Source organism: Pseudophryne corroboree, chromosome 12 (assembly GCF_028390025.1).
Source record: "Pseudophryne corroboree isolate aPseCor3 chromosome 12, aPseCor3.hap2, whole genome shotgun sequence".
Classification (NCBI taxonomy): domain Eukaryota; kingdom Metazoa; phylum Chordata; class Amphibia; order Anura; family Myobatrachidae; genus Pseudophryne; species Pseudophryne corroboree.
The window spans coordinates 18,791,211-18,818,791 of record NC_086455.1 but is presented as its reverse complement, the minus strand read 5'-3'; the positions used below and the strand labels follow the sequence as shown (position 1 = coordinate 18,818,791).

The following is a 27,581-nucleotide window of genomic DNA, read 5'->3' as shown; positions in this document are numbered from 1 at the left end:
TCCCCATGCCCCTAACTTACATTGATCGACTTGTACACAGGGACATGGCCGTTAATGTCAAATCAAGCTAACTGCAGACTTTGTCTTTAGAGTTTCAGCTTTTTGACCTGTACCAAATCCCACAAGACTGTAACCTAAAGATGTGTGATTTGTCTTCAGCTCTATATGAAGGAGGAAAGGAATTGGTAAATCTCACTTTACATTTTTATAGGTCTGTAGTGGGAAGTCGGGGTACATTTAACTTTAGGATAAAATGTGATGTCATTTTTTTTTATTTCATGGTGCAGTTGTCTTTTACAACATGAAATTACAGCATCAAATGTTTCCAATGTTGTAACATTCATATGTGTCTTTTTGTTGGCACTATTATTGTTTGGGAAAGTATTTAATGCGACATTCATTATTACATGTTCTCTAATACCCTTGTGACTTTATTCCCATAGGATGACCGGCTTCCAGTTCCTCTTCCTCCAACTGCTGATTGTCCATCTCTGCCACAGTGATGGAAAGGTGAGCTACTATGCTTGTAGGATTGAAGTATTTCTCAATCACTTTATTTCTTATTAGCCTCTGTCACCGTTGTCCATTATTTGTTAAGGGTGTAAACCCCATATACGCTCTTCTAGCAGAAAGTCTTGTACCTCCCCGAGGCTGGTGCTGTTGATCTCTGCTTGTTCCCAGTAAAGTGAACCTGTTCTCTTTGTCTGGGCCAGTCAGTCATCAAACTCCTCATTGGTCATGTGATGACAAAGGGGTGAGCAGAGACTTAATGTAATTAATCCAAAGCCTCTCTTCTCACAGCATCATACATCATTTGACTGTGGCTGCCATGGTAATTGCATAATACTTATACCCCTTTCACATCTCCAATGCCGGATCCCACCCGGGGATTGGAATCTGGTCCTTCCTGGGTGGGATCTGGCATTGGAGACTCTCCTACCCCTTTTGGCAGGCTGTCCAATATGCTGGGTCGGTTGCCATAGCGACGGGGGGCGGAGTCTGCAGCGACACTGGGAGATGAGCTCATCTCCGCGCTGCCTCTCCATATCTAGTAATCGGGTCGCATCGACCCAGGAATCTGTTTATGCAGTCACTGACCCGGTATTCAACCCGGGAATATACACTGCTTATAACCCGGGTTACTCTTTCAGCATGTTTGGTATTTCTGTGAGGTCTCCTAGACACCCATGAGAGTAGACCAGTCAGACCAACCTGTTTGGGATTGTTAAATCACATAATTGTGGCACTACCGCCTGCTGCAGTATTGTACATGGGGGGTGGTCCTGCATTGACACTACTGTCCCCCCCCCCCCCCCCCCCCCGGACATCTGCCCCTGGCCTCCTCATCATCATCTTCATGGATGCCTGCATAGAAGGGTCGGTCTACTGGTGGTGCCAAAGATGCACAGCAGCGGTTCCCCTGAGTATTTAGGGATCCACACATTTAGTACCTCATGAACCTGCCCTTTCCATCTCAAAAACATCTCCAGGATCAGACCCTTTCTCACCCAGGACACTACTAAGACCCTCATCCACTCTCCAGATTGGACTACTGCAATCTCCTCCTATCTGGCCTCTCTCCACTACAATCTATCCTCAATGCTGCTACCCGTCTCATCTTCTTCACCAAGCGTGCTACATCCACATCCCCTCTCTTGCAGGACCTCCACTGGCTACCTTTACTATTCAGAATCCAATTCAAGCTTCTCACACTCGCCTACAAAGCCCTCACCCACTCTTCTCCCTCTTACATCTCTGACCTTATCTCTCCTTACATTCCCACCCGTCCTCGCTCGGCTAATGCACGCCGTCTCTCCTTCCAACAGATTACCTCCTCCCACTCCTACCTACAAGATTTTGCATGTGCTGCTCCCTATCTCTGGAATTCTCTACCTCTCCCCATCCAACTCTCTACAAAACTTCTTCAAACAGGCTCTCAAGACCCACTTCTTCACTAAACCCAGCCAACTCTCCTCCTAACCCTCTTGTCTATGCTCACTGTCTACCCCTTCTGTGTCACCCTGGTCTGTTAGCCCTTCACCTTATAGACTGTAAGCTCGCAAGACCAGGGACTTCTTTCCTCATGTGCCTTTCCTTTTCTTACTTACACTGTCTTATACTCCATACTCCCTTTGATGGCACCTCACCCCTGGTTTTCTATACCTGTCCTATATTGTCTTGAACTGTAAGTGTTGTTTTCTTGTTTGTTCATGTAATTATATACTGTGTAATGGGCGCTGCGGATCACTTGTGGGGCCATATAAAAAAAGGATAATAATAATAAATAATGGTAATATAATAATAATTGGTACCGAAAGGCAGATCAGGCCTAGATTTATGTTTTGGCTTTTGCTGCCCCCCCAATGCCTCAGAATTGCATGGACAAGTGTACCCGTAGATCTGGGCAGGGACTAATTAGACATATTATTAAGTAGATATTTAATGAGATTTTCCTTTCGTGAAGAATGCTACTCAGGCTTGCGGACCAACGTGGAATCCTGTTTGGATAAGCAGCCAGTCCAAACCTGTGCATCTGTCTTTTCACTAAGCTCCCTACCGGCCATATATCAGATTTGTTTTTACTTATTAAGTCTCTTTTGTCTTAAAGCATCCCTCTGTCACGGCAAAACTCACTCCGTCTGTATTGATGTGACATGAGGTTGTCAGGATACCGTCTATGGCTTTCATGGTGCCCCGTCGCTTGTGCATGCAGGCCAATATGGACGATCTCGTCTGTATTTGCATGCACTGCTATGGAGCCGGGTGATGGGGGGGAGTGAAGAAATTTCACTCCCCCTGCCGCCAGGTCGGCGGTCGGGCAGCTCGGCGGCGGGTCGCGCAGGGTGTAGGGCCCATAAGAATTAATTAATAAATGATTAATATTTAACACTATATTTTGAGAATAATTCTAAATATCCTTTCTAAAAATATCCGAATAGATAGAATTTGCTATATACAGCTTAATACATTATACTAGGATACATTGTTGCATTTATTTATTTTTGGGTAATTTATTATGAGAATGTTTAGGTGTTAATGGTTTGACTCCTCCTGTTTTATGTTTGTTTTGTCTCATTGCAGTTTAGTAAAATGGACCACTATGGTACAAGACTGTAATGATGGTTCCATATGGCTTACTGACCTAGTAGTTTTGAGAGGGGATATAGGGAAAGTATTAACGTGCCCCTTATCACTGCGATAAGGTACATCCCGCATCACCACTTATCTCTGTCCTGCCTGCATGGCTGATGCAATGCGGAGCGCTTCTCTACGGCGGCGTTGCACGTCCGTGCGCAAGGATGTCTGGCGGCAGCACTGGTGACTAGTAACCAGCCTTCCTGTGATGATAAATATTTTGCACAGAAAGACTTTCTGTACATTCTTTCACCATGTCTGCTACAAATAGTAATTAAGCAAACCTTCCAACGTTTAGAGGTCTCCAAAGGGGTATCTGGATGATAAGTAGACATGACGGTGATTGACACAACATGGTCGACATGAGGTGTTTTTTGGGGATTATTTAATTTTTTCAACTTTATCCTACTTTACCATCCACGCGGATGGGTGTGGATCATAGGGTTGACAGTCATTAGGTCGAACACTATTGGTTGACAGGATCTAGGTCGACACCTGAAATAGGTCGACATGGTCATTAGGTCAACATGGAAAAATGTCGACATGAGCTTTTTACATTTTTTTGGGTGTCGTTTTCTTCGTAAAGTGGATGGGAACCCTGATTAGTGCACCGTGTCCCCTCACATGGCTCACTTTGCTCGCCATGCTTTGGGCAAGGTGCCTCACTCTGCTACCGATGCGCTATGCACAGGCTACTATTCCCAATCGTAGTCCACGTGGATCGTAAAGTGTGAAAGTTCAAAAAATGAAGAAAAAAAAATACATTTGTCGACCTAGTGACCATGCTGACCTAATTAGGTCGACAGCACCTAGGTCGACACTGAAGACCGGATCCCACGTGGACTACAGTTGGGAATGGTAACCTTGCCCGAAGCATGGCAAGTGAATCTGTGAACTACTTAGGGTTCAATGTGCTGGAAGCTAAAATTTGACACCAAAAAACATGAAAAACTCATGTTGACCTTTTCATTTGTCGACCATTTCCGTGTCTACCTTTTTCACATGTCAACCTTGTGCATACTGAACATTTGGTGTCGACCTAGACGCTGTCTGTTTTTTTCTGTTTGTCAATACCATAACCCTCCAAAGGAGGGAGGACCATGGTCGTAGGCGTTTCGCATCTCAGATGTTGGGATGCCGGTGGTCATGTGACCGACTCCACTCAGGACGTTGGATCACCGACAGCAGACATCCCGAAGGTAAGTATCGCTGTACGGGTTAGGGCCGGATGGGTTGGGGTTGGATTAAGTTAGTTATAGCCACCACCCCTGGAGGTTAGCCCTAGCAACCACCCCACAAGGTTTGGAGACCGGCGGTAGAAGTACTTACCCCTCCGATATAGGGATCTTCAAAGTCGGGATGCCACGGTGAGTCACATGGCCGCTGGTATGCGGACAGGCGGGATTTCGTAGGTTTTCCGGCTATGGCTACTGAGGAGTGGTGTCACTTTTTTTTTTTTTTTTTACAGTATCTTTAAAAACAATTGTTGAGAACTCCCAGCCCTTGCAAATCCAAACAAAACTCATGATCGTAACTCGGGGCTGTCCTGTAAATAGCAGGAAGGTTGGGAGGCACGATCATTGTTCTAACAGTCTCTCCAGATACGGCCTCCTAGTGTCCATGTGGGCTAAATAAAAACATTGCTGTCCTCTTTCCAATGGGCCCAGCCTCCCTCCACCATCACATAACATTACTTTTAATTAAGGTTGGTGTCCCTTTGATTGCATCTTTCTGGAACCGCTCTCCCAGAAGCTCATGACTGAATCCAGATGATGTACGTTAGTTTGTAAGAAAACCTCCGACCCTTAGACATCTAGAATTTTTCTGTTTTTCATGGTCTTCACACTTGAAAAGAGGTCTAACTAACTGGGCCCATAACATCATACCACTGTCATTGGCCAGAGCGATGATGCATCTCTTGAAGAATTGCTGTTGTCATACCACTGCCCCAGGACCTGTGAGAGATTCTCGCCTATCGCAGACCTGTAACATGTTTCTCATTGCTGGGAGAGATTGCAGCATGCAGTAACGATTAGCAGCTCCCCAGACCGGTAAACGACTCTCGCATCAAAAGGCAGAGGCGCTTTGTTGCCGGATTTATTTGACGTCTCCTCAAAAGGCCTTAGATGTGAAAATTGTAAAGAGGTGTTGGAATGGTTACATACATTTTGTTTTAGGTTTTGTGCAAATATATGAAGTCCGTCAAAAAAAAAATTAGACCTAAAGTGATGTGTATTTTCTATAGGCCTAATGAAAGGTCTGTGTGCTGGGAATCCGGTCTCTAGGTCGACCACTATTGGTCAACAGTAACTAGGTCGACAGGGTTTCTAGGTCATGCTATTAATGGCTGCTACATTATATAAGAGGTCTTTAATAATTATAATTTTATATAGCAGCATCTAATTTTACACAGCGCTGTGCAGAGAATGATATTCATATCGGTCTATGCCCATTGGAGCTTACAGTCTAAATACACACACACACACACACACACACACACACACACACACACACACACACACACACACACACACACACCATCATGATGAATTTATGTGAAAGTCCGCTGTAGTTAAATCATCCAAAGATGTATTGCTTAAGTCCAGGCAAGGAATAGTTAAAGATATTGGGTGGTATGTCCCATGAATGCAATACAGCCCACCTTACCGCATGCATAGCAGTATTGATGCTGTCTACATGTACGATTGCAATTATTTATGCACAGGACTGCTGTTTTATGCAGACCGATGGATTAATGACCAAATAGGGCATAGATGTCTACTCTCCTGATAGGCCTGGTAGACTCCTGAAGTACAGGCAGCTCTCCCGGAGACTAGACCATTGTCCTTGTCCCCCCACTGCCTGGGTCTTGAGCAGCATTGATTAATGTCTGACAATGCTAACCATGGTATAATGACACACACAATGCCCCTTACACACATGCCGCACATTATTAATGCATTTGTACACATGACACACACAATGCCCCTTACACATATGCCGAACACTACTACACAACCAACCCACCTACACACAGTACTCACATGGCCACTACTAACACTGTGACCTCTGCCTCTGCTTGGATACAGATGTGTGCTCCTACATCGTGCCTCAAGACGCCATGCAGCAGGAGATGCCTGGCGTGAGTCAGCTGGCAGCTCTGCTTACGTCTGGCGCCTTTTTTCAGTGAAAATGCATCTCATTTGCATTACTATGTGGCTAGGATGCACAAGCAGCTTCTGCTGATTAAAATGATATGCAGCATGCCTATATTCTGTGTGCGACTGTGGCTGTATCTGCATACGAAATGCTACGTTACAGTGATTTCCACTGTAACGTAGCATTTCGGATGCAGATACAGCCGCAGTCCTACAGAATATAGGCATGCCGCATATCATTTTGATACAGATGTGTCCTCCCCTACATCGTGCCTCAATACGCTACAGTATGCTGCAGGAGATATCTGGCGTGAGTCAGCTAGCAGCTCTGCTTACGTCGGGCGCCTTTTTCTCGATGAAAATGCATCTTATTTGCATTACTATGTGGCTAGGATGTACAAGCAGTTCTGCTGATTAAAATTATATGCAGAATGCCTATATACTGTGTGTGAATGTGGCTGTATCTGCATACGAAATGCTACGTTACAGTGACTTCCACTGTAACGTAGCATTTCGGATGCAGATACAGCTGCAGTCACACAGAATATAGGCATGTCACGTATCATTTTAATCAGCAGAGCTGCTTGTGCCCCCAGACATACTAAAAACGCCCTAGGCATTTGCCTAGTTTGCCTATGCCTAGGGCCGATTCTGATGGTATGACTCTCTCTGAATCTTCCACTTTGACCTCTGCTCTAAAGCAAATTGTCGGCAAGTATGGAATAATGATGGCTACAAAAGTCACATGCAGGAATAGTATTCCCTTTTAACTGCTCCCTCCCCATATACAGTACACGGTCTCTGTTCTTCAGTTCTATTGATGGCGGATCGTACACACTCGATCTGCTGACAAACGTGATTAGATTATAGTAGTCTCTCATTGCATAGCAGTGCTTGCTCCATATGAAGGTGTGCACCTGATCCCTGCATTTGGTTTCTCTGCTTTCATTGAATTCCTTCAGTATGAGGGAACCACGCTTCACTGCAGAGGCAAAACACGTAACCTTATCCTGTCCAGAGCAGCCGTGTCACATCCATTACAGGCCAGCTGCAGCAGGTGTCCCCGGATCTAGGTGGCTTTCCCTTCCCCGACAACTATGCGCTCCATCAAAGAACAATGTCCACCCATCACCTACACAGTGGAGTGAAGACATCCACTTTGTGGACTGAACCAATGTTAGGATAGCATTTACCTAGGTGCTAATTTATACTTGTCTACCCTCCCATGAATGTCAGGGAGACGCGGTAATCTCCCGCTTACTTCTGTCTCCGCTTACTTCCCCAGTGAAGTGACCAATCCAGGGGCTTGATCAAGCAATTCTTGTTAAGCCACATCACCCCAACCCCCGCATGCTACCTGAGGCCACGCCCCTTGCACTACCTGCGCCTGCCACAGGATCTCCTGAGGGATATATTAAAAATGTTGGTTAACTATGAATTCATTGCCTTACTGAGGCATGTTCTACAGAGTACCTCATACCTCAGTGGTTCCCAGTGAAGGAAGAGCCTGCATTCCCATGGGGTGTGGTATACAAGATCTACACTGTCTAGCTAAACAGTTATTAGGTCATCCCCATATGGTCGACAGGGTCAAAATGTCGACAGGTAAAAGGTAGACATTGGGTAAAGTCGACAGGTAAGAAAAAGGTCGACAATGTCGACACGAGTTTTTTGTTTGTTTTGGTTTATTTTTTGTTTTGTTTTTTGGGTGTTCTTTTGTATATTTAACTATATCTAAGCACAATTAGTGGAAACGCTACACTCGCGGCCTCGCTTTATTTGCTGCGCTTCGGGGAAGGTGGCTCACTGTGCTCGCCACAGGATACTATTCCCAGTCATTCACATGGATAGTAAATCAAGAAAACGTTGGAAAAGCTCCCAAAATCTTGTGTCGACCTTTTCTTCCTGTTGACCATATGGGGTCTACCTATTGGCCGTCCACCTATACATTGGAACCTATTCTCATGACTGTTGGTTCAGCCCACAAAATGGCTGCCTCCTCCATTTGTATATCGCTTTAAACAAACCTGCCGATTTCTACATGGCAGCCATTTCTGAGGTGTTGGCTGTATGGTGCCGCTATTGCATCTTTGTGGCTCCGCCCTCCGCTGTCCAAAGCTGCGCTTTTTGGCGTTTTACATTGGGGGCAGAGCCGCCATAACGCTATTCAATGGGAATCGCGCCATCAAGCCCCTGGGTGGCTGACATCACTTGGGAAGTGGGCAGCATGCAAGGGACTGGCCCACTCTTTCGGGAGTCTAGGAGAGCACCCCTCAAATTCAAGAGTTTACCGGAAATTCCGGTAGGCTGGATGCAGTGATGCATGTGGCACAGCTTTGTGCAAACTAAACACAACTTTTTTTTTTTTTTTAATTCAACAATTTTTATTGATATTTTCTTTTTTGTACAAATTACAAATCAATAAAACAACTTAAACCTAAAGCATTGCTGTCTACAGTTATATTGAGCAACATATAAGGTATCATTCACAAGCATATGGTTATAGACAAAATCAGTTAGCATCTGGTATTACACCTGGCTGCCATAACACTTCAATCGTATACATATCTATACGCCTGTATCAATTCTCATGCACTTATATATGTATATTCATATACATTCGCATACCCATTTACAGAAAAATATTAAAAAAAGTATAAAGGTGTAGTTCTCCATGGCCACCGTATGCGGTCATATCAAAATATATGAAACGGTGTCCCGGGCGAGCCACATAGCACATTCCTATATTGCGCCCTCTTAACAATTTCCTATGCTCATCTGGTGACTTCTGGGTGATTAAGTTGGGGCTAAGCTTGCATCCGCAGCTGTTGTTATGCAGGTGCCCCTAACATATGGTGATGACAACCATCTATCCCATATCGCGTAATATTTAGTGATGGCTTTCCTGGACACATAGACAAATTTTTCATGCGCCACTGTAGTATTCACTAAGGCAATCCATGAGTCAATATCTGGGCCATCAGGTGCCATCCATGATCGGGCTATAGAAACCTGTGCAAGAGCACACAAGTTGATAACGTAACGCCTGGAGGGGGCATCCAGCAACTCCTCATCCACCACCGCCAACACACATACAGGGGGGGTCAGTACATCCGCAGGTATACCAGTAGAGACCATAATCTTGAGTACATCTTGCCAGAAGGTATTAACTATCCTACAGGACCAAATCATGTGCCAGAAGGTGCCCCCATCTAGAGTACACTTGGGGCATTTAGAATCCATTCTTCCTCCGAATCTCATTAACCTCTCAGGAGTAATATAGACTCTATGTAAAACAAACAGATGCACCTGTTGGTAACGGACCGCTGTGGTCGCCAGTCTAGAGGCACCCAGTGCATCTTCCCAGGTATCATTAGATATGGGCCCCAGATCATTTTCCCATTTAGATTTAAGAGAAAGAAGGGTCTCACAATGATAGGTACGTAATAGAACCGAATAGAATATGGAGATAGTACAACTTTGAAGCTTATCAAATAGTTCCCTTACTGGTGTGTCCCGGAGCAGCAGGGGAGCGTTCGCAAATTGAGTTTGGCAAGCATGACGGAGTTGTAGATATCGGTAAAAATAGAAGGTAGGAATATTGTAATTCTCCTGCAATTGTTGGAAAGACTTAAATACCCCCATATGATACAATTGCCCAAGAGACTGCACTCCCCGGGTACTCCATACCTCCCTCATCTGTAACGATGCAAGCTCCCCAAGAGATTGTGCATAGGCTAGAGGCGTCTCCGGGTCCCAACCCTCTCCATGTAGCAATTTATGCGCCTGTCTCCATACCATAATTGCTTGCCTGACAACTGGAAGATTAAGTAGCGATACATTGTCGCTCAGCAGTAGTTGTAATGGGGTGCAGTTCCGATCTGTTATATAGAGAATTCGGGAGATTAATTCATCTCTACCAGGGTCATGTAACCACTTACTAATATGTACCATTTGTGCCGCTAAGTAATATAATCTGAATTTAGGGAGGCCCAGTCCTCCAGAGTCACGTGGGCGCGTGAGGGTATCTAATTTTATTCTGACTCGTCGTTTAGACCATACGATAGAGGACAGAAGACTATCTATTTTCCTAAAGGTTTTTAATGGGAGATATACAGGGGAGTGCTGTAGCGCATATAGCAACTTAGGCAGGGCCACCATTTTCACTAAATTAATTCTACCCGTTATAGTTAGAGGTAGAGTCCCCCAGACCGCAATACGGGAGTACAAATAGTCCATGTGTGGTTTTATGTTTAGGGAAAAGTATTGAGAAGGATTATTTGTGACCCAGATTCCCAAGTACTTGAATGAGTCCACCCAGCGTAGAGGTAGGGTCACAGGCGGAGCCCCAGGACAAGTACCCTTAAAGGGCATTATGCAGGACTTATCCCAATTTATGGACAAGCCAGAATACCCGCCATAAGTGTCTATAATACTCAGCACGTGCGGCATGGTATTGCAATAGTCTGATATGAACAGCAGAATATCATCCGCGTATAAAGCAATCTTGTCCGTGGTGGGGCCCACCCGGAACCCCCCCACTCGCAAGTCAGAACGCAGCAAGCACGCCAAGGGTTCCACTGCTATGGCAAAAAGGATAGGGGATAGTGGGCAGCCCTGTCTTGTACCCCTAGCCAGAGGGAATGCAGAGGAGGTGAATCCATTTATCGAGACCCTGGCTGATGGTGCGGAGTAAAGTAATTTGACCCACCTTATAAAGCGTGGTCCTATACCGAAGCGGGCCATAGACCCCCACAAGAACGCCCACTCCACTGAATCAAAAGCTTTAGCAGCGTCGAGAGACACTACCACTGAAGTGTCGGCGTCCCCGCGAGGGGCCTGTAGGTGTGTAAACAAACGCCTAAGGTTAGTTAGAGTGGATCGCCCCGGTACAAAACCTGTCTGATCTGTGTGTATAATTTGGGTGATAACGGAGTTGAGTCTAAGTGCCAGGATCTTTGCTAACACCTTGATGTCAGTTGTAAGTAGCGAAATAGGTCTATATGAATCCACCCGCTCCGGGTTCTTATCCGGTTTCAATAGCACTATTATCAAAGCCTCAGTCATAGAATCCGGCAGCGACCCCAACTCCAACAGGTCATTGAACAGATCAAGTAATCTAGGGCCATAAAAATCAATATGTTTCTTATATAGCTCAATAGGAATTCCATCTAATCCTGGTGCCTTGCCTCCAGGAAATGATTTGATGGCTGTTTCAATCTCCGTCAATGACAAAGGGGAGTCCAGGAATTCAACCGCCACATTAGAGAGTGAAGGCAATGGTAAACCAACAAGATAATTATTTATTTCCGCCGAATCAGCCGACAGTCTCGTACTATACAGATTTTTATAATAAGCAACAAATTGGTCTGCTATTTCCGGGGTCTTTACATAAGTTACACCATCATCTCCGTCTATCGCAAGGACATTATTAGAGGATCTATCTGCCGCTGCTAAATATGCTAGATGAGTACCAGGTCTATCGCCCGTAGCATAATAAGAGTGTTGGGCATACATCAAACGGTATTTGGCTTTATCAGATAGACAGCACCTCCATTTGGACTGCGCAAGCAACCATGCGTCCTTGGAGGTATCCAACCCATCTTGCAAATATTGGATTTCTAGGGACCTACAGGAAGCCTCAAGTTCCATTTCTTGGCGTTTGTAGCCATTTTTTAAAGTAGCAATCCGTCTAATTAGGGAACCACGTATAAATGCTTTAAATGCGTCCCAGAGAATTGCTGGTCCAGCAGTGCCCCCATTCAGCTCCAAAAACTCCCGCCAAGCAAGCTCAAGCTCCGCCCCAGTGCCCATCTGTGAAAGCCAGAATGAGTTGAGTTTCCAAAACAACTGTCCCCGGGCTCCCCCAGTATCCAAATTCAACAGTACTGGTGAGTGGTCAGAGATTCCTCTAGTTACGTACTGGATATCAACAATCTTGGGAACTAAACAGGGGGAGACCAGGGACATGTCGATCCTAGAAAATGAGGAGTAGATAGGGGAAAAGTAGGAGAACTGTCGAGCAGCTGGATGCCGCACCCTCCAGACGTCCACCAAACCCATACCCTCCACCAGCAGAGCAAAATTACCCGGACGTGGGCGAGGCACAGTAGCACTGGTGCTGAAGCTATCCGCTCTATGATCCATGACATTATTAAAGTCCCCAGTGCAGACGGTGGGAGTATTGGGGTAAAGGGACATAAACTCAGCAGCCTTGCGTAAAACCTCCGGGGAATACGGTGGAGGTATGTAAATAGCCAATAATAATAAAGACATGGAGTTTATTTGACATTTAAGAAAAACGTACCGTCCCCACTGATCTACCTGGACCTGGTCTAAAACAAATGGGAGAGATCTTCGGATCAGAACGGAGACGCCCCTGGAATGGGAGGTATGAGTGGAATGATATAGCCACCCAATCCATGGCTTTTTAAGAGATAGAACTTTGGCTCCCTCCAGGTGCGTCTCCATAAGACAAACGACATCTGCGGAGTACTGCCTAATCTGCCGAAGCACCAGGGCCCTCTTAACTTTGTCATTAAGGCCTCGCACATTCCAGGATAAGATTTTTAGACTAGGTGATGCCATAATGCATAATAGCACCAAGTGCTAGATGTGTCCACAACATTGAAAATATCTGAAATAAATAGAAGAGTAACCGCCTGCAAAAAATTTCTCTAAACATGTCGCCACAGCAATGCTTATAAAACAACCACCCAATAAATCCTCCCTTCTCCCCCATACGCCCCCCCACCCTGTATACCGGCCCGAACTGTGGCATACCTAATCCCAAAAAACCCCCCTCCCCACAACTAAACAACTAGTAAAGAGGACAAAAAATACAGCGGTCGCGAGCAGGCGTTGCTCCCCCGCCATAACCTAATCCCCCCCAGGACCAGATAAGCACCCGACCTCCGACCATGTAAGGACCGGATATCAAGTGCAGCATTTAGTATATTACCAATAACAGCTGTATCGATGACCTAGTAGGAAAAAGTTAACAAACATTAATACATTAGCTGTATACACAAATACTCAATGACATAAATCACAGCCCTGCCAACGGATAGTTTCAACATTCAGTCATTTGACAGGGGGCGCCCTGCCGGGAACTGCCCGTCAAGCCACGTCGCCGCCTCCCTCGGGGTCAAAAAAAATTTAGTCTCTCCACCCGCGACCACCCTCAACTTTGAAGGAAAAAGCATAGCATAAGGGAGATTAAGCTCCCGGAGACGCCTCTTAATTGGAAGGAACTGGGCTCTCTCCTTCTGGACGTCAACCGCAAAATCAGGAAATACAGAGATCCGGGTACCATTCCACTTGAGTGGGCCCTTGGTGCGTGCCAGGGTGAGTACCTTGTCCCGATCCTTGAAGTGGAGGAATTTAGCTATAAATGTACGGGGAGGGGCCCCCGGAGGTAACGGCCGCATAGGGATTCTATGTGCTCGTTCCACCGCGTAATGTGATGTAAAAGCATCCGACCCAAAGAAATCTGTAAGCCATTTCTCCAAAAACTGCTCAGGTGCATCTCCCTCCTCCTTTTCCGGCAAGCCCACGAACCGAATGTTATTTCGTCTCAGGCGCCCCTCCATGTCGGTCAATTTTTTCTGCACCTCCGACATCTGTGATTCAAGGGCAGTGGTGCGTCGGCCAAGCGGAGCCACAGTGTCTTCGACAGTAGAAATGCGGGTTTCCGCCTCTCCCACTCTCTCTCTAACTCGTTGTAGATCCTGATGAATCAAGGATAGATCTGATTGCACCTGGGTGATCTTTTCAGCCAGTCTGCCTTCGCTGGCATTTACTGCGTCCAGTACCCTTTGGAGAGCATCCTCTGAGGTCTCTGGAGGGCCGGAGCCCGCACTTGTAGCCGGGGAGGGGGGAGAGGATCCATCCCGCGACCCCCCCGTTCTCTTATCTTGCGCGGGAGGGTTTCTAGCGTATTTTTCAAGCTTGGCCGCAGCCTGGGAATTCTTCCCCATAGTATTCGTTATAGGCACCCCACAGGGAGTAGCAGCACTTATATGAGAGAGTTATGGTGAACCAAGCAGGTACGCCTCCAGACCGTGCTAGAGTAGCAACTCAGGAGTTACACAATGGTACACCGGCAGTCTCCAGCCGGATATATATAATGAAAAGAGAAGCAAGGGATGGTGTAAATATATATAGCTGAGCAGCAGGGTCAGAGCCTCCTAATGTGATGCCGCGTGACCGCCTGATGGGGCAGGGAGTTAAGCAGCGTCCCCCCAGATCAAAGCCGTGGAGTAAATATATATGGCCCCTACTATAGGCTTCCAGGCAGGAAAGATTCAGGACGTTCAGCCAGGGATGTGCAGCAGGAGGATAGGGGGGAGGGGTGCAGGTCGGCAACCAGCTTAGGCGGGCCCCCACAGATTCACTGTCTCGTATCGGAAAGTACCTGTCTTTCTTTTCCAGTCAGGATGGGTGAATGGCCAGGTCAGTGGGCGCAGCAGCCAGCAGCTTGGTGTGGTCAGAGCGGTCCTCCAGGCTTCCCAGAATGTTCCTGTGGGTAGTGCAGCACAGCTCCACTCAGGGGTCTCGGATGGCTGCAGCGATCACGGGAGCCGCACTTCCGGTCCCCCAGGTCTGCAGCGGTGTGTAATGGTGTCAGGCTCAAGGGCGTCCCGGGCTGCCCCAGCAGGCTGACAGTGCGGCAGCAAACTCCCCTCTCTCCCTTCCCCAAATGCGCGGCCAGCGGTGGAGAGCCGGAGCCGAACTTCCGGTTTTCAGGGCGGCACGGATATGTGGCGGTGTTTTGCGTGCTGCTCTCCAGGCGCCACAGACCCCTCTCGCGTTCCCCAGCAGGCACTCCAGGACGGCGGGCGATCGCTTCCTCTCCCCTCCAGGTACACACGGGTCTCAGCGGTGTACGGGAGCCACGGGAGCCGAACTTCCGGTCCGCGGCGTGCACGCTGCGACGGCTTCAGCGCCGGGCAGGGCCCGCCGAGTGAGTAGGGCTGCAGGAGACAGAGGATGCACGAGATCCGTTCCAGATTCACTCCATGTGGGTAGTGGGTGTTCATGCAGCATTGGGTATAAAATCAGACCCTGGGGGGGAATAAAGGATAGTATTGCAGGATGTAACGGCAGGAGAGCTGCACAGTTCAGGTGCTACTCCATGCTCGTCTAGGCCACGCCCCCTAAACACAACTTTTAAAGTGAAGCCATATAGTCCCAACATTTAGTGCTAAGTGGATCAGAAGAGGGGGCGGAACACCTCATGATAGCGGCTTGCCATGCTACCAGGAGCTTGCATAGTGTTATAATAGTGCAAGGCTGTCCCTAATCCCCCTCACCTCCAACCACACCGGTACTGCTAAAGTGCGCCTGTAGCAGGTGTGTGCAGCCCCCGTTCACTGCGCTGTTCGCGAAACATACCTCAGTGCTTTGTGACCTTGTGCAGTGGGAGCTTGGGTTACGATGACTGTTTTTGAATGTGAAATGCATTGTGAAACCCTAGGACCGCCCACTTCAGAAGGTCTGGACCACTCTGCTGGGTGTCCTGTAGAGCCCAACCACCTCCCTGAAATCCTGGAATATTAAGCGTATGCCTCAAAGGGGGACTGTCACCATTAAAAGGGGGGATGATTTACTTCTAATGAACTGCAGTTCAGTTTTTATTTATTGATCTATTTTAATAAATTGTTACAGGAACAGCCTTGATATTTTTTGTGTTTAAGCAGACATCTACTTTTTTTTTTTTTCTTATTCACTTTTCATTAAAGACATGAAAGCTTGTGTACTGCCAAGTGACATAACATCCCTGAAATATCTGAGGTATCTCCCTGCCAGAGAATATCTGTGTAGGAACGTGGAACACTTATCTCTCGCCCTCTGGCATTACAGGAGTCAGGCTGGCAGGCTGAGGTACACAAGGCGACGGGAAGCAGGTTGGTTGGTTCTTATACAAGAACATGGCTATAGTGTTTGTGGCTGTTCCTGTGTCCAGCCAACATTGGGGGTCATTCAGAGTTGATCGCATGCTGCCGTTTTTCGCAGCGCAGCGAACAGGTTACTACTGCGCATGTGTATGCGCCACAATGCGCAGGCGTGTCGTACAGGTACAAACAGCATTGTTGCTGTGCAATGCTTCTAGCAACGATTCAATTCGCACATCCGTTCGCAAGGAGACTGACAGGAAGAGGGCGTTTGTGGGTGTCAACTGACCGTTTTCTGGGAGTGTTTGCAAAAACGCAGGTGTGTCCAAGCGTTTGCAGGGCGGGTGTCTGACGTCAATTCCGGGACCGGACAGGCTGAAGTGATCGCAGTGACTGAGTAAGTTCTGAGCTACTCAGAAACTGCACAAAACTTTTTCTTCCCGCTCAGCTGCACATGCGATCACACACTTGCAAAGCGAAAATACACTCCCCCGTGGGCGGCGACTATACGTTTGCACGTCTGCAAAAAGTAGCTAGCGATTTTCGGAATGAGGGCCGTTATACGAGGACGGTACTTTAATAATGGCTTTGTGGTGTCAGGTTCTCAGTGCAGCGTGTGATGTGTGCCAGGACAGGGCGTAATCTCTGATGTCAGGAATCCCTGTCACTGCTTAGAACCCCAGTGACCGCACATGCCATTGTTATGAGGAGAATGTGGAGCTATTTCTGGCTTGGCGGCGTTCAATGCTCTTCCGCTACCAGCCATTGTCAAACGGCCACTTTACAGAAGAGACAAATCCCAGCCTAGAGAGGACTCAGGACATGAAAGACTATCATTCCGCGTGCAATCCCATTGTGTCTCCGCCATGTAAACCCTTCCCTGCTATGCATTGCAAAACTCTCTCTACCATGTCACTGGGAGAGATGTATCAAATCTTGGTGAGAGAGAATATGGAGAAGCATATCGACGAATCGGCTCCTAGCTGTCCTTTTTCTAGCACAGCCTGTGAAATGACAGGAGCTGATTGGGTGCTATTTTATATCTCTACAAGATTTGATAAATCTCCCCCCTGTATGTCGCGGAAACTCGTGGAAGACGTGGGAGCACAGCAAATTGACATGCATATGGTCCTGTTATTGCTGACATTATTATATTTGGGGCTATAGGACAATGGGGGTCATTCCGAGTTGATCGCTCGCTAGCAGTTTTTAGCAGCCGTGCAAACGCTATGCCGCCACCCACTGGGAGTGTATTTTAGTTTAGCAGAAGTGCGAACGTTTTTATAGCAGAGCGCCTGCAAAAAAAATTTCTGTAGTTTTCAGAGTAGCTCAAAACCTACTCGGCGCTTGCGATCACTTCAGACTATTCAGTTCCGGATTTGACGTCCCAAACCCGCCGAGCGTTCTCCCAGCCACGCCTGCGTTTTTCCGCACACTCTCTGAAAACGGTCAGTTGCCACCCAGAAACGCCCACTTCATGTCAATCACTCTGCGGCATCCAATGCGACTGAAATACATCGCTAGACCCAGTGCAAAACTACATCGTTCGTTGAGCCCGTACGTCGCGCGTGCGCCGCATGCGCAGAACTGCCGTTTTTTAGCCTGATTGCTGAGCTGCGAACAAATGCAGCTAGCGATCAACTCGGAATGACCACCAATGTAAGATGCTGTATCGTGAATTGGATGGATAACGTGCTTTGGAAAGGGTCTGGGGAGTATTGAGGTCTGTGAGACATTGCTGGGCGGACAGCAGATTGTGAAGCAGAAATTTATGAAGGATCTGATAGGGTTATTGTGATGTTCGGCTCTTGGGTCTATTAAATGCAGCTCCCATCTGTAAAACGGTGTCTGAGAGGCTGTTATGTGATTGCGTGATGTTTCCAGATGGTACAGATTTCTGTGAGGAATTATGGCCCTGTATGAGAAGTGCACTGTGGAAGCGACAAGCCTCATGTTATGGGACTTTTGATTAGAAGATAGGCCTCGAATGAATTGTAAGGTTGTCCACAGTAGTGGCCAGAATGGATACTTCAGGCTCTGCTTCGCCACATTTGGAAAGTCCGAACTGATTGGAACTGCTGAATAAATTGGCTGTAGGATCATATTTGGTAGCTCCCTCTCATATCTGGGCAGTTGCTGCATCCACAAGTGTGATCATGTCATCTGCCAATCAGAGCATCAGGCTTCTGTTACTGTCTGTCACAACCTCCAAATCTGAAACCTCTGGATTTATGCCATCATTGGGGGTGATCCACAGTCACGTGCAAGTCGGGCGCAGTGTGTACATGTCGCTAAATGCAAGTATTTTGCTGGTATTCAAGGTTGCACCTCGCCATGCGACTGCATTGCTCCAATCCATGCACTTGTGGAAAAAGCTGTCACCATCAGCCTTATACCTTGTGCAAGAGATGCATGAGAAATCTGTGTGCATACGTACAACCCTGCCATTTCTAGATAATTTGGCTCCCAGTGTGAACACTAAAAAAATGCCCCCCCCCCCTTTCCCCCGACATTGTAAAAATAAAATATTTTTGTGCGCCTTAGGGGGCATGGACTTGCAGGTAAAGACTACCTTACACCGACACAATAGTGCCCCTGACACCGTATTATGCCACACACAGTAATGGCCCTTGCACCATATTATGCCCCACAGAGTAATGGTACTTGCGCCATATTATGCCCCACACAGTAATGCCCCTGACACCATATTATGCCCCACACAGTAATGCCCCTTACAATTTTATGCCGCACTACCTGCTTGTTGTCTGAGGTTTGATGTCGCCTCTGCACTGTTAACGCCTGCCTTCTCCATATAGAAATGTCCCTCCCAAAATGGCCACTGCCTTCTTTAGCATCCTTCAGAAGTGTCTCCTTTGCTGCGGCGGCCATTTTGTGTGGGACATTTTCAACAGTATTCCATACAGACTGTCAGACCGCATGGAATACTGTCTGAAACAGACAGTGGCTGTGGTCGCAGGGTGTGGTATGCAAGGTTGACAGTGTCTAGGTTGACCACTATTGGTCGACAGTAAGTAGGCTGACGTGTACTAGGTCGACATGAGTTTTTGCACTTTTTTTTGGTGTCCTTTTCTCTGTACAGTAACAGGGTTATCGTTCCCAGTTGTAGTCCACGTGGATTGTAAAGTATGAAAGTAAACAAAATATAAAAAAGTGAAAAACTCACGTCAACCTTTTGTCATGTCAATAGTGGTCGACATATGTATTATCGACCTAGAGACCAGATACCGTGGTCGCAGGGACCCTATACGATTGCACCGCCCTTCCTATGTCCTATTACCATCTCGTTCCACCACACAAGCCACATGTGGAGTTGTGGTTGATATGTACAGGACCTAGATGCACGCGCTGCGCTACAGAGCGTGCACAGTGCTAATCATTGCTTTGTGCTACTGTGCGTCATATAGGGATCGAGTCATGCTTTATCTGGATACCCGGTTAGCCATGTGTGGGACTTTCCATGTAAACTATTTGAGGCGGGGCTGAAGTAAGCCCAAACAGTTTATGTCTGGAATAAAAGGCCTGGATTTAAATAGTTGCCATCTGTCTTTGGTTTTGTGGGATTGTATATATGTCCCTGACTAATTTAACATTTTTTACAAGGCTTTCTGCTATTGTTTTAGCAGTAGAGACAGGCCTACAGTAGTGCTAGGAGAGCTACACCTAGTATTAGTTGTATTAGCCCATTTGTTAAGGATCTTAGACCTTTATTAGCTATTACTGTTGTTACAGTGACTTTGGGTAGCCACAAACAAGCCCTGATGTAGGAAATTATACCAGCAATTTCCAATCTTGCATGTGTTCCAAGAACGTATGGACCATCTCCTAACTTTCCTCCTGTATTTGTGCATTGCAGCAGCCTCATCGGACACCGCGGCAGACATTGGAAGATGAAGCTTCAGAGAATAAAATATCTGGCACTTGGGGTTCCTGGGGACTGTGGTCATCCTGCTCACAGACTTGTGGCCTGGGAGTTATTGAGAGGAGTCGCACTTGCTTATCTCCATATCAGCAGGTCCCCTGGGTACCCAGATCAGAGCCCAGTCCACGTGTCATTCAGCCTCAGCCTCCCTTCCATGATGAAAGAGACAACATTTACTCTGTGGGGCCGGTACGGCCCTCTTTCCCCCTTCATTCAGACGGGGAGATTGTTGCACCTTTGGTAGACCCCTATGTGCCAAGGAATCCTCCTCCTTCTGTTCGATATCCATTCAATCGTAACACCCGGCAAGAGATACTTCCTGGTGGATCCCAACATTCATATCAAAGAAGAGATCAACCTCCACATCACAGATCAACGTCAAACAGAGGTCGAGCTGTGCCACGAACTCCAGAAACACTATGGCAGCCGTCGCCCCTTGACGTCCCACTCAGACAGGATGCGCTACGTGCTTCTGAAACCATTTCTGTGCACAGGAAACCCCACCAAGATGTGGCTTCACCATTCAGGAAGAACATCTCTAGAGTTGATGACTCCTCTCAACCTTGGCCATTCTTTCCCGATTCCATCCCACTGCTGAAGCCTGAAAGCTGGGAGGAGACAAACCAGGGTCGGGCGTTACCACCGCTGACTCCCACTAAAGAGTCCCGCTACTCACGAAGGTAACCATTTGAAAATAAAAAAATGCATTAAAACACAGGCAGAGATTGCTTGTTATGGGGAAAAGGGCAGAGCTGGGACAAGGAATGACTGCGCTCAAAGTGGAGATTGGGACAATTGTGAGGGTGTACCAGTGTGAGTAGTATAGGTAGGTGTGAGTAGCATAAGTGGGGGTAAGGTAGGTGTGAGAGTATACCAATGTGAGTAGTATAGGTATGTGTGAGGGTGTACCAGTGGGAGTAGGTTAGGTGTGAGTGTGTACTAGTGCGAGTAGGTTAGGTGCGAGTGTGTACTAGTGCGAGTAGTACAGGTGGGAGTAGGGTAGGTGTGAGGGTGTACCAGTGTGATTAGTATACTGTAGGTGGGAGAGAGGATGGGTGTGTAGGTGTTCCAGTGTGGGTAGTGTACAGTAGGTGGGAGTAGGGTAGGAGTGTGATCTACCAGTGGGAGATAGGTTAGGTGTGAGGGTGTACCGGTGTGAGTAGTACAGGTGGGAGAAGAGTAGGAGTGTGATGTACCAGTAGGAGATGGGTTAGGTGTGAGTAGTACAGGTGGGAGTAGGGTAGCTATGAGGGTGTACCAGTATGTGTAATACAGGAGGGAGTAGGGTAGGTGTGAGGGTGTACCAGCGTGAGTAGTATACAGTAGGTGGGAGTAGGGTAGCTATGAGGGTGTACGGTGGGAGTAGGGTAGCTATGAGGGTGTACCGTTTCAGTAGGGTAGGTGTAAGGGTGTTATCGGTGGGAGTAGGCTAGGTGTGAGGGGGTTACCAGTGGGAGTAGTACAGGCGGAAGTAGGGTAGGTGTGAGGGTGTACCAGTGCGAGTAGTACAGGTGGGAGTAGGGTAGGTGTGAGGGTGTACCAGTGTGGGTAGAATATAGTAGGTGGGAGCAGGGTAGCTATGGTGGTGTACCGTGTGTGTAGTATAGGTGGGAGTAGGGTAGCTATGAGGGTGTACCGTTTGAGTAGGGTAGGTGTGAGGATGTTACCGGTGGGAGTAGGGTAGGTGTGAGGGTGTACCAGTGCGAGTAGTACAGGTGGGAGTAGGGTAGGTGTGAGGGTGTACCAGTGTGGGTAGAATATAGTAGGTGGGAGCAGGGTAGCTATGGTGGTGTACCGTGTGTGTAGTATAGGTGGGAGTAGGGTAGCTATGAGGGTGTACCGTTTGAGTAGGGTAGGTGTGAGGATGTTACCGGTGGGAGTAGGGTAGGTGTGAGGGTGTACCAGTGCGAGTAGTATAGGTGGGAGTAGGGTAGCTATGAGGGTGTACCGTTTGAGTAGGGTAGCTGTGAGGATGTTACCAGTGGGAGTAGTATAGGTGTGAGGGTGTACCAGTGTGAGTAGTATAGGTGGGAGTAGGGTAGGTGTGAGTAGTACAGGTGGGAGTAGGGTAGGTGTGAGGGTGTTACCAGTGGTAGTAGTATAGGTGGGAGTAGGGTAGGTGTGAGGGTGTACCAGTGTGAGTAGTATAGGTGGGAGTAGGGTAGGTGTGAGGATATTACCAGTGTGGGTAGTATAGGTGGGAGTAGGGTAGGTGTGAGGGTGTACCAGTGTGAGTAGTATAGGTGGGAGTAGGGTAGGTGTGAGGGTGTACCGGTGTGGGTAGTATAGGTGGGAGTAGGGGAGGTGTGAGGGTGTACCGGTGTGGGTAGTATAGGTGGGAGTAGGGTAGGTGTGAGGGTGTACCAGTGTGAGTAGTAGAGATGAGAGTAGGGTAGCTAAAAACGATGACCAAGTTTGTCACCACGCCCCCCAAAGATGCGGCAACGCCCATAGCGCAAAGTAGCCCTACCACCATGTCATGATTCCAATCTCCCAACTGTTGGGGGATGGAAAATGTAATCTTTATTGATAACTATTGCTGTGACTGCATTTTACTGTGTATAGTACGTTTCTTTGCTGCTCTTGACATTTAGTTCTATCCACAATATAGCAGCTCATCCGAAGCCCAGGTGCACACATTAAATATTCCATTCACGCACTGAAATCTCTGCTGAGCTTATGAAATAATATTTTACATAAGAAGAACAGCTGAATGTTCAGTAGTGCACGGCAAATAATCAGGCAATTACTTCTACTGGTATACTTAAACTCTTCTCTAGTTGAAGCAGCCATTTTGTGAACTGGAATAACTCAATATGAGAACGCAACTATTCCTACTCTGCGCCTCGCCCTCCATGGCATAACTATATCTTCATGAAGTGATAGAGTACTGTATATATCAGCACAAGTCTCCGTCCTCCTGCCTACTGTTTGTAGGTAATGCGGTCACGTTTAGATGCTGTAACTTTTTTTTTTAAACAAGTCATTGATCATTTTTAAAGCCGTTCAGAGAAGACACCACTCTTTAGTGAATCTCGTGCTTAAAACATGGAATAGCAACGGTTTGGTGTCACACCGGTCATATATACCTATTGTAAACCTGTCTAGCAGCCGAAATAACATGCGCTTACTAAAATGAACGTATTGTCCAATTTCAACACTGTCAGGCTTTCAAGTTGGGGTCAGCTTACAATAAAACATTAGCGCTCAGAAGTTCAACTTTGAATACTTTTAAATGCTGCAGATGCTGTTTTACTGGGTAGCCAAAACAATCCCCGCTCTTGATCACAATCTTGTTTATGTAAAGTAAAGTGATGGAAATTTGTACTTCGTCTCCCCAGAAAAGGGACTTTTTTTTTTTTTTTTCTCTTCGCCGAGCCAGTTTCAAGCAATTAAGTGTTTAGATATCCTTGCAGCTTTCTTAATGCCTTGTATGGGCAGCTCCTGCACAGAATCTGTTTTCCTTTGCCGACCCACGGCTTGTGCCAAGAATTACGAATGAGGTGAAAGGGGATTTTCACGTTTTTTCTAGCCAACAGATAACATTGTAATTATGACATGCCTCATGAATCATTGAGCCCATTTGGTAACAAATGGTGTATACATTAATAATCATTATCAATGGAAGTGTTCTTAGAATCCTAAATATTTATTTGAGGAACTTATACTGTAAGTAATTAAATGAAATAAATCAAAAAGTTTTTTGTTTTGTGTCCCATAGATCTCGTGTTAGAAATTCGATTAGGCCTGGGAAATACGGTTATGGGAAAATACCGTTTTCATTGCCACTCCATACAGATAAAGATGATGCACAGAGGTTTAAGAGGCACCAGAAAATGATGACAATTGGGACCACTGCAAGCCCAAGGAGAGAGAGAAAGAAGGCTATTGGGACTACTAAGGTGTCATTAGCAGATCATGGAGTGTACGGTAGCGAGTCTCCACATCGTGACCCAGTCTCGGTTGACGAGTCTTTAAAAAAAGGAACCCCAGCCCCGAGAAAACCAAAGAGAACAAGTCGGTCTTCTCATCCATCGTGGCCGGAGCAACGTGTTGGTTCTCCAATGGAAAGGTTGCATACTGGGTTCCAGCATGGAGAACCTCAGGGACAACATGAGTCCAAGAGTGGCGAAAATGTTAATTCCACCCAGGAAGATCAAAGTCAGATGTTTTTCCCTAAGGCGACAGACACTAGCCCACATTTCTTACATGATCTCTGGGATTCTTGGGAAGATATTGATACTTCAAATTCTAGCAATACTTCAAATGAAGAAGATGAGGATGATCTCTTGCAGCACAATGAGCCTGGAAATAGTAGAAACATTCATAGTTCTAGCACCAGAACATCAGGGCCTGCTCTCCAGAAGCCATCTGTAGTACGGAGGATACTATCAACTTCATCTCCGACCCATTCCACCTTCTTGCATTTTGAAGAAGATGAGCACACCAAGATGAAACTCCTGAAAACCTCTGCAGCGCAAATGCTGGAAGGTCAGTCTCTCTTGGTAAAGAGGCAAGAGCGTAAGAAGATGAACTCACCTAGGATGTTTGGTACGATCAAACCAACACCAGGCAAACTAGCAGGCCAGCGGGTGGATATATTGATGAAAAATTTGGCAAGTAGACATCAGACCGTCAGTGAGAGGAGCACCCAGACTGAAGGAAGCAATTTACACGATGAAGACTTGGCACAATCACATAGGCATGGCATGAGGCCTTTACAAGATACTGACCCCACCAGTGCTGAAGTAACATCAGATGAGCAACTCCGTTACAAGTCGGAGTCGTCCCACCTGCCTAGGTCCCGCAGCCAGAGACAAAGCCCTTACAGACCCAGCACAGATAGCGGCAGGACGTACCAGAGCATATTCCGAGATAATCCTTCTGCTCCTAGACCTCTGCAGGGAGATCCCTGGACATCACTGGGGAGGAATTCACCCTTAACCTTTGAAAGAGGACAGGACACAAGACCAAGACAACATCACAATTCTGAACCTCCCCAGTTTAACCTGTACAATCCTGGCTCTGAAGACTTCCACTGCGTGGGAGAGCAGAAGCAGTACAAGTCATGCACCCAAGAGGTATGCTAATATGCAGCTGTAAGTACTGTAGTCCATACAACTGACCAGACACTACGGGGTAAATTTACTAAGGCGGGAGTTTTTTTTGTTTTTTCAATCAGATTCTATCTGTTATCTTCTAGAAGCAGCTAGATAAATGTTAAGTAGAATCTGATTGGTTGTTGTAAGCAACATCAGCAGTGCTAAAAAAAACTCCCACCTTAGTAAATTTACCTATATAGCTCACTTTTGTGTAGTCATCAGACATGCTCCCCAATCATCTCCATCTCTATAATTGGTTTTCAGAACCTAATATCTTGGGTTCCAAGACGCTCTGTTCTTCATTCTGAAGCAGATAGAAGACAAATTGATTCAGGTCCAATCAAGGAACTCCTCTTAAACAAAGTAGACTTCGTCCCAAAGTGTATAAGACTAGATGGAGCTAGGGGAGGAGAAGGCCATCCTATGAGTTCAGAGGCTGATTTAACAACACACCTTTCTCAGAGCATAGCATTTCATGTTGATTCACTCTTTACTACTAATACTCGAATACTCTCTCTAGTTTTTAGGTTTCAAACCTTTGGAAGAATTGAAAAAGGTTACTACAAAGTAAGTGCTCAGCAAATGGCCTTGTTTCAATTGCCAATATGGATTTTTTACTAAGGTGTTGCCACATAAGTAGAAATGGTGGAAACCTTGTATAAATTGCATTACCCAGTCCCTCTGGTGCCACCGCTAATGTTCTCTAGTATTATGTCAGCCTCTGCTGCTGCCATAGTAACTACTAGCACACAACCTGAGCCGTGATAGGTTACATGTGCTAAGGCAACATCTCCTAGGTTTATAACTGAATGAGAAATAACTAACAGTAGTACTAATAATATGTAAAAGCACTGAACGTCTAGGAAAAAATAACTTTGCAGGCCGTCTAGCCTCCTCTCTATATGCCTCTCCCTCTGTTACAATATGGCTGTCGATGTGTGATTGAGGTTTCATATTACAACCTCCATTTTTTTTTTTTTTGGCAGGAGAAAGTAATTCCCTTCTTCCCTCCCTTTTGTTTACAGCCTTGTCCAGCAGGGCACCCCGATGCCAGGGCTCTGCAGTGTGCCACGTTTAACAGCCAGGAGTTCATGGGTCGCCTGTACCAGTGGGAAGCATTCACGGAAGGTAAGGGTGTCTTCGGAATGCCACTGTAGCATAATACAGCCATTGTCTTATCACTGGTCAAGGTGCACATATAAAATCTATACTCGTTAGTCTAACAGGTTTGTAAACATCATATTACTGCATTCTTTAAAGGAAAATGTCCTATGCCTCATGGTGCCTCTTTGATGGCAGAAAAGGACTTTTGGTCCATCTATCTCCCTAGCCAGCCCTCTGTGTATTTATTTATCCTTAGTTAACTCTATATACCTTCATAGAGACTCATACGGCCAGTGAGGGTATTCCGATTGAGTGGATTACTTGATTCATTTGTGATCAAAATTAAATTTCCCTTTACTCCTACCTTCAAGATTTCTCACGTGCTGCCCCCTTTCTCTGGAATTCTCTACCTCTCCCCCTCAGACTCTCCACCTCTCTACAGAACTTCATACGGTCTCTCAAGACCCACTTCTTCCCCAAATCCAGCCTAATCTCATCCTAACCCTCTGTTCCACGCTCCCTGTATACCCCATCTGTGTCACCCCTGTCTGTCTGCGCCTCCCCTTTTAGAATGTAAGCTCTCACGAGCAGGGCGCTCAACCCTCATTTGCTTATCCTTCTCTTACTTTAAACATCCTCAACCTAATCCCATAGTTTCTGCCACCTGATACTTATTCCAGTGTCATCTGCTGATGTAGCTATGTTTATTTAGCCTGTACTTGTCCTATATTGTCTTCTACTGTAAGTCACTATTGTCCCGTTTATGTACTCTGTAATTGGGCGCTGCGGAACCCTTGTGGCGCAATATGAAGGATAATAATAATACCAGTGACATGAGAAAAGATTCTAGATACCGCTACCTACTGTATCTATTCACGTTAACAGATATTTTAAGTGTCATTTTGAAAGCACATTGTAATTTTTTTTTTTACTGTACACAAATGTATATTGAGCACAGACTGCCATGTGAAAAAAAACCCAAACCCGTTATTAGATAAAGGGTAACCGCAAACAAACAGTAACTTTGTACAGCGGTGACACTAATCATTACGCCGTAATTAGTGTTTATTAACCACTTGCCTGGCATGGCATCAGATGTGACCAGTCAGATAGAGAGTGTTAGCAGCGGCAGGGAGGGGAAACCTCCCTCCGCTTCTGCACCCTCCCCCTGTGTCTGCCGTGCTGCTGATCACTGCTGATAGGTCAGCACGGCAGAACCCCCCTATCCAGCGGCTGCAGACAATGG

At 46.6% G+C, this 27,581-nt stretch overlaps 1 protein-coding gene across 2 annotated transcripts in view; it reads left to right on the top strand.

Annotated features, from left to right (window-relative positions):
• The window catches only part of ADAMTSL4 (ADAMTS like 4), a 195,848-nt gene that overhangs the window by 43,725 nt on the left and 124,542 nt on the right, over nucleotides 1-27,581 (top strand). For both annotated transcript variants that reach the window (XM_063947136.1, XM_063947137.1), the window contains exons 2-5: nucleotides 444-510; nucleotides 20,064-20,809; nucleotides 23,851-25,210; nucleotides 26,257-26,359. In XM_063947136.1, the coding sequence (XP_063803206.1) occupies nucleotides 445-510; nucleotides 20,064-20,809; nucleotides 23,851-25,210; nucleotides 26,257-26,359 (2,275 nt within the window). In that variant the 5' untranslated portion in view covers nucleotide 444. The remainder of the gene's footprint in view (nucleotides 1-443; nucleotides 511-20,063; nucleotides 20,810-23,850; nucleotides 25,211-26,256; nucleotides 26,360-27,581) is intronic.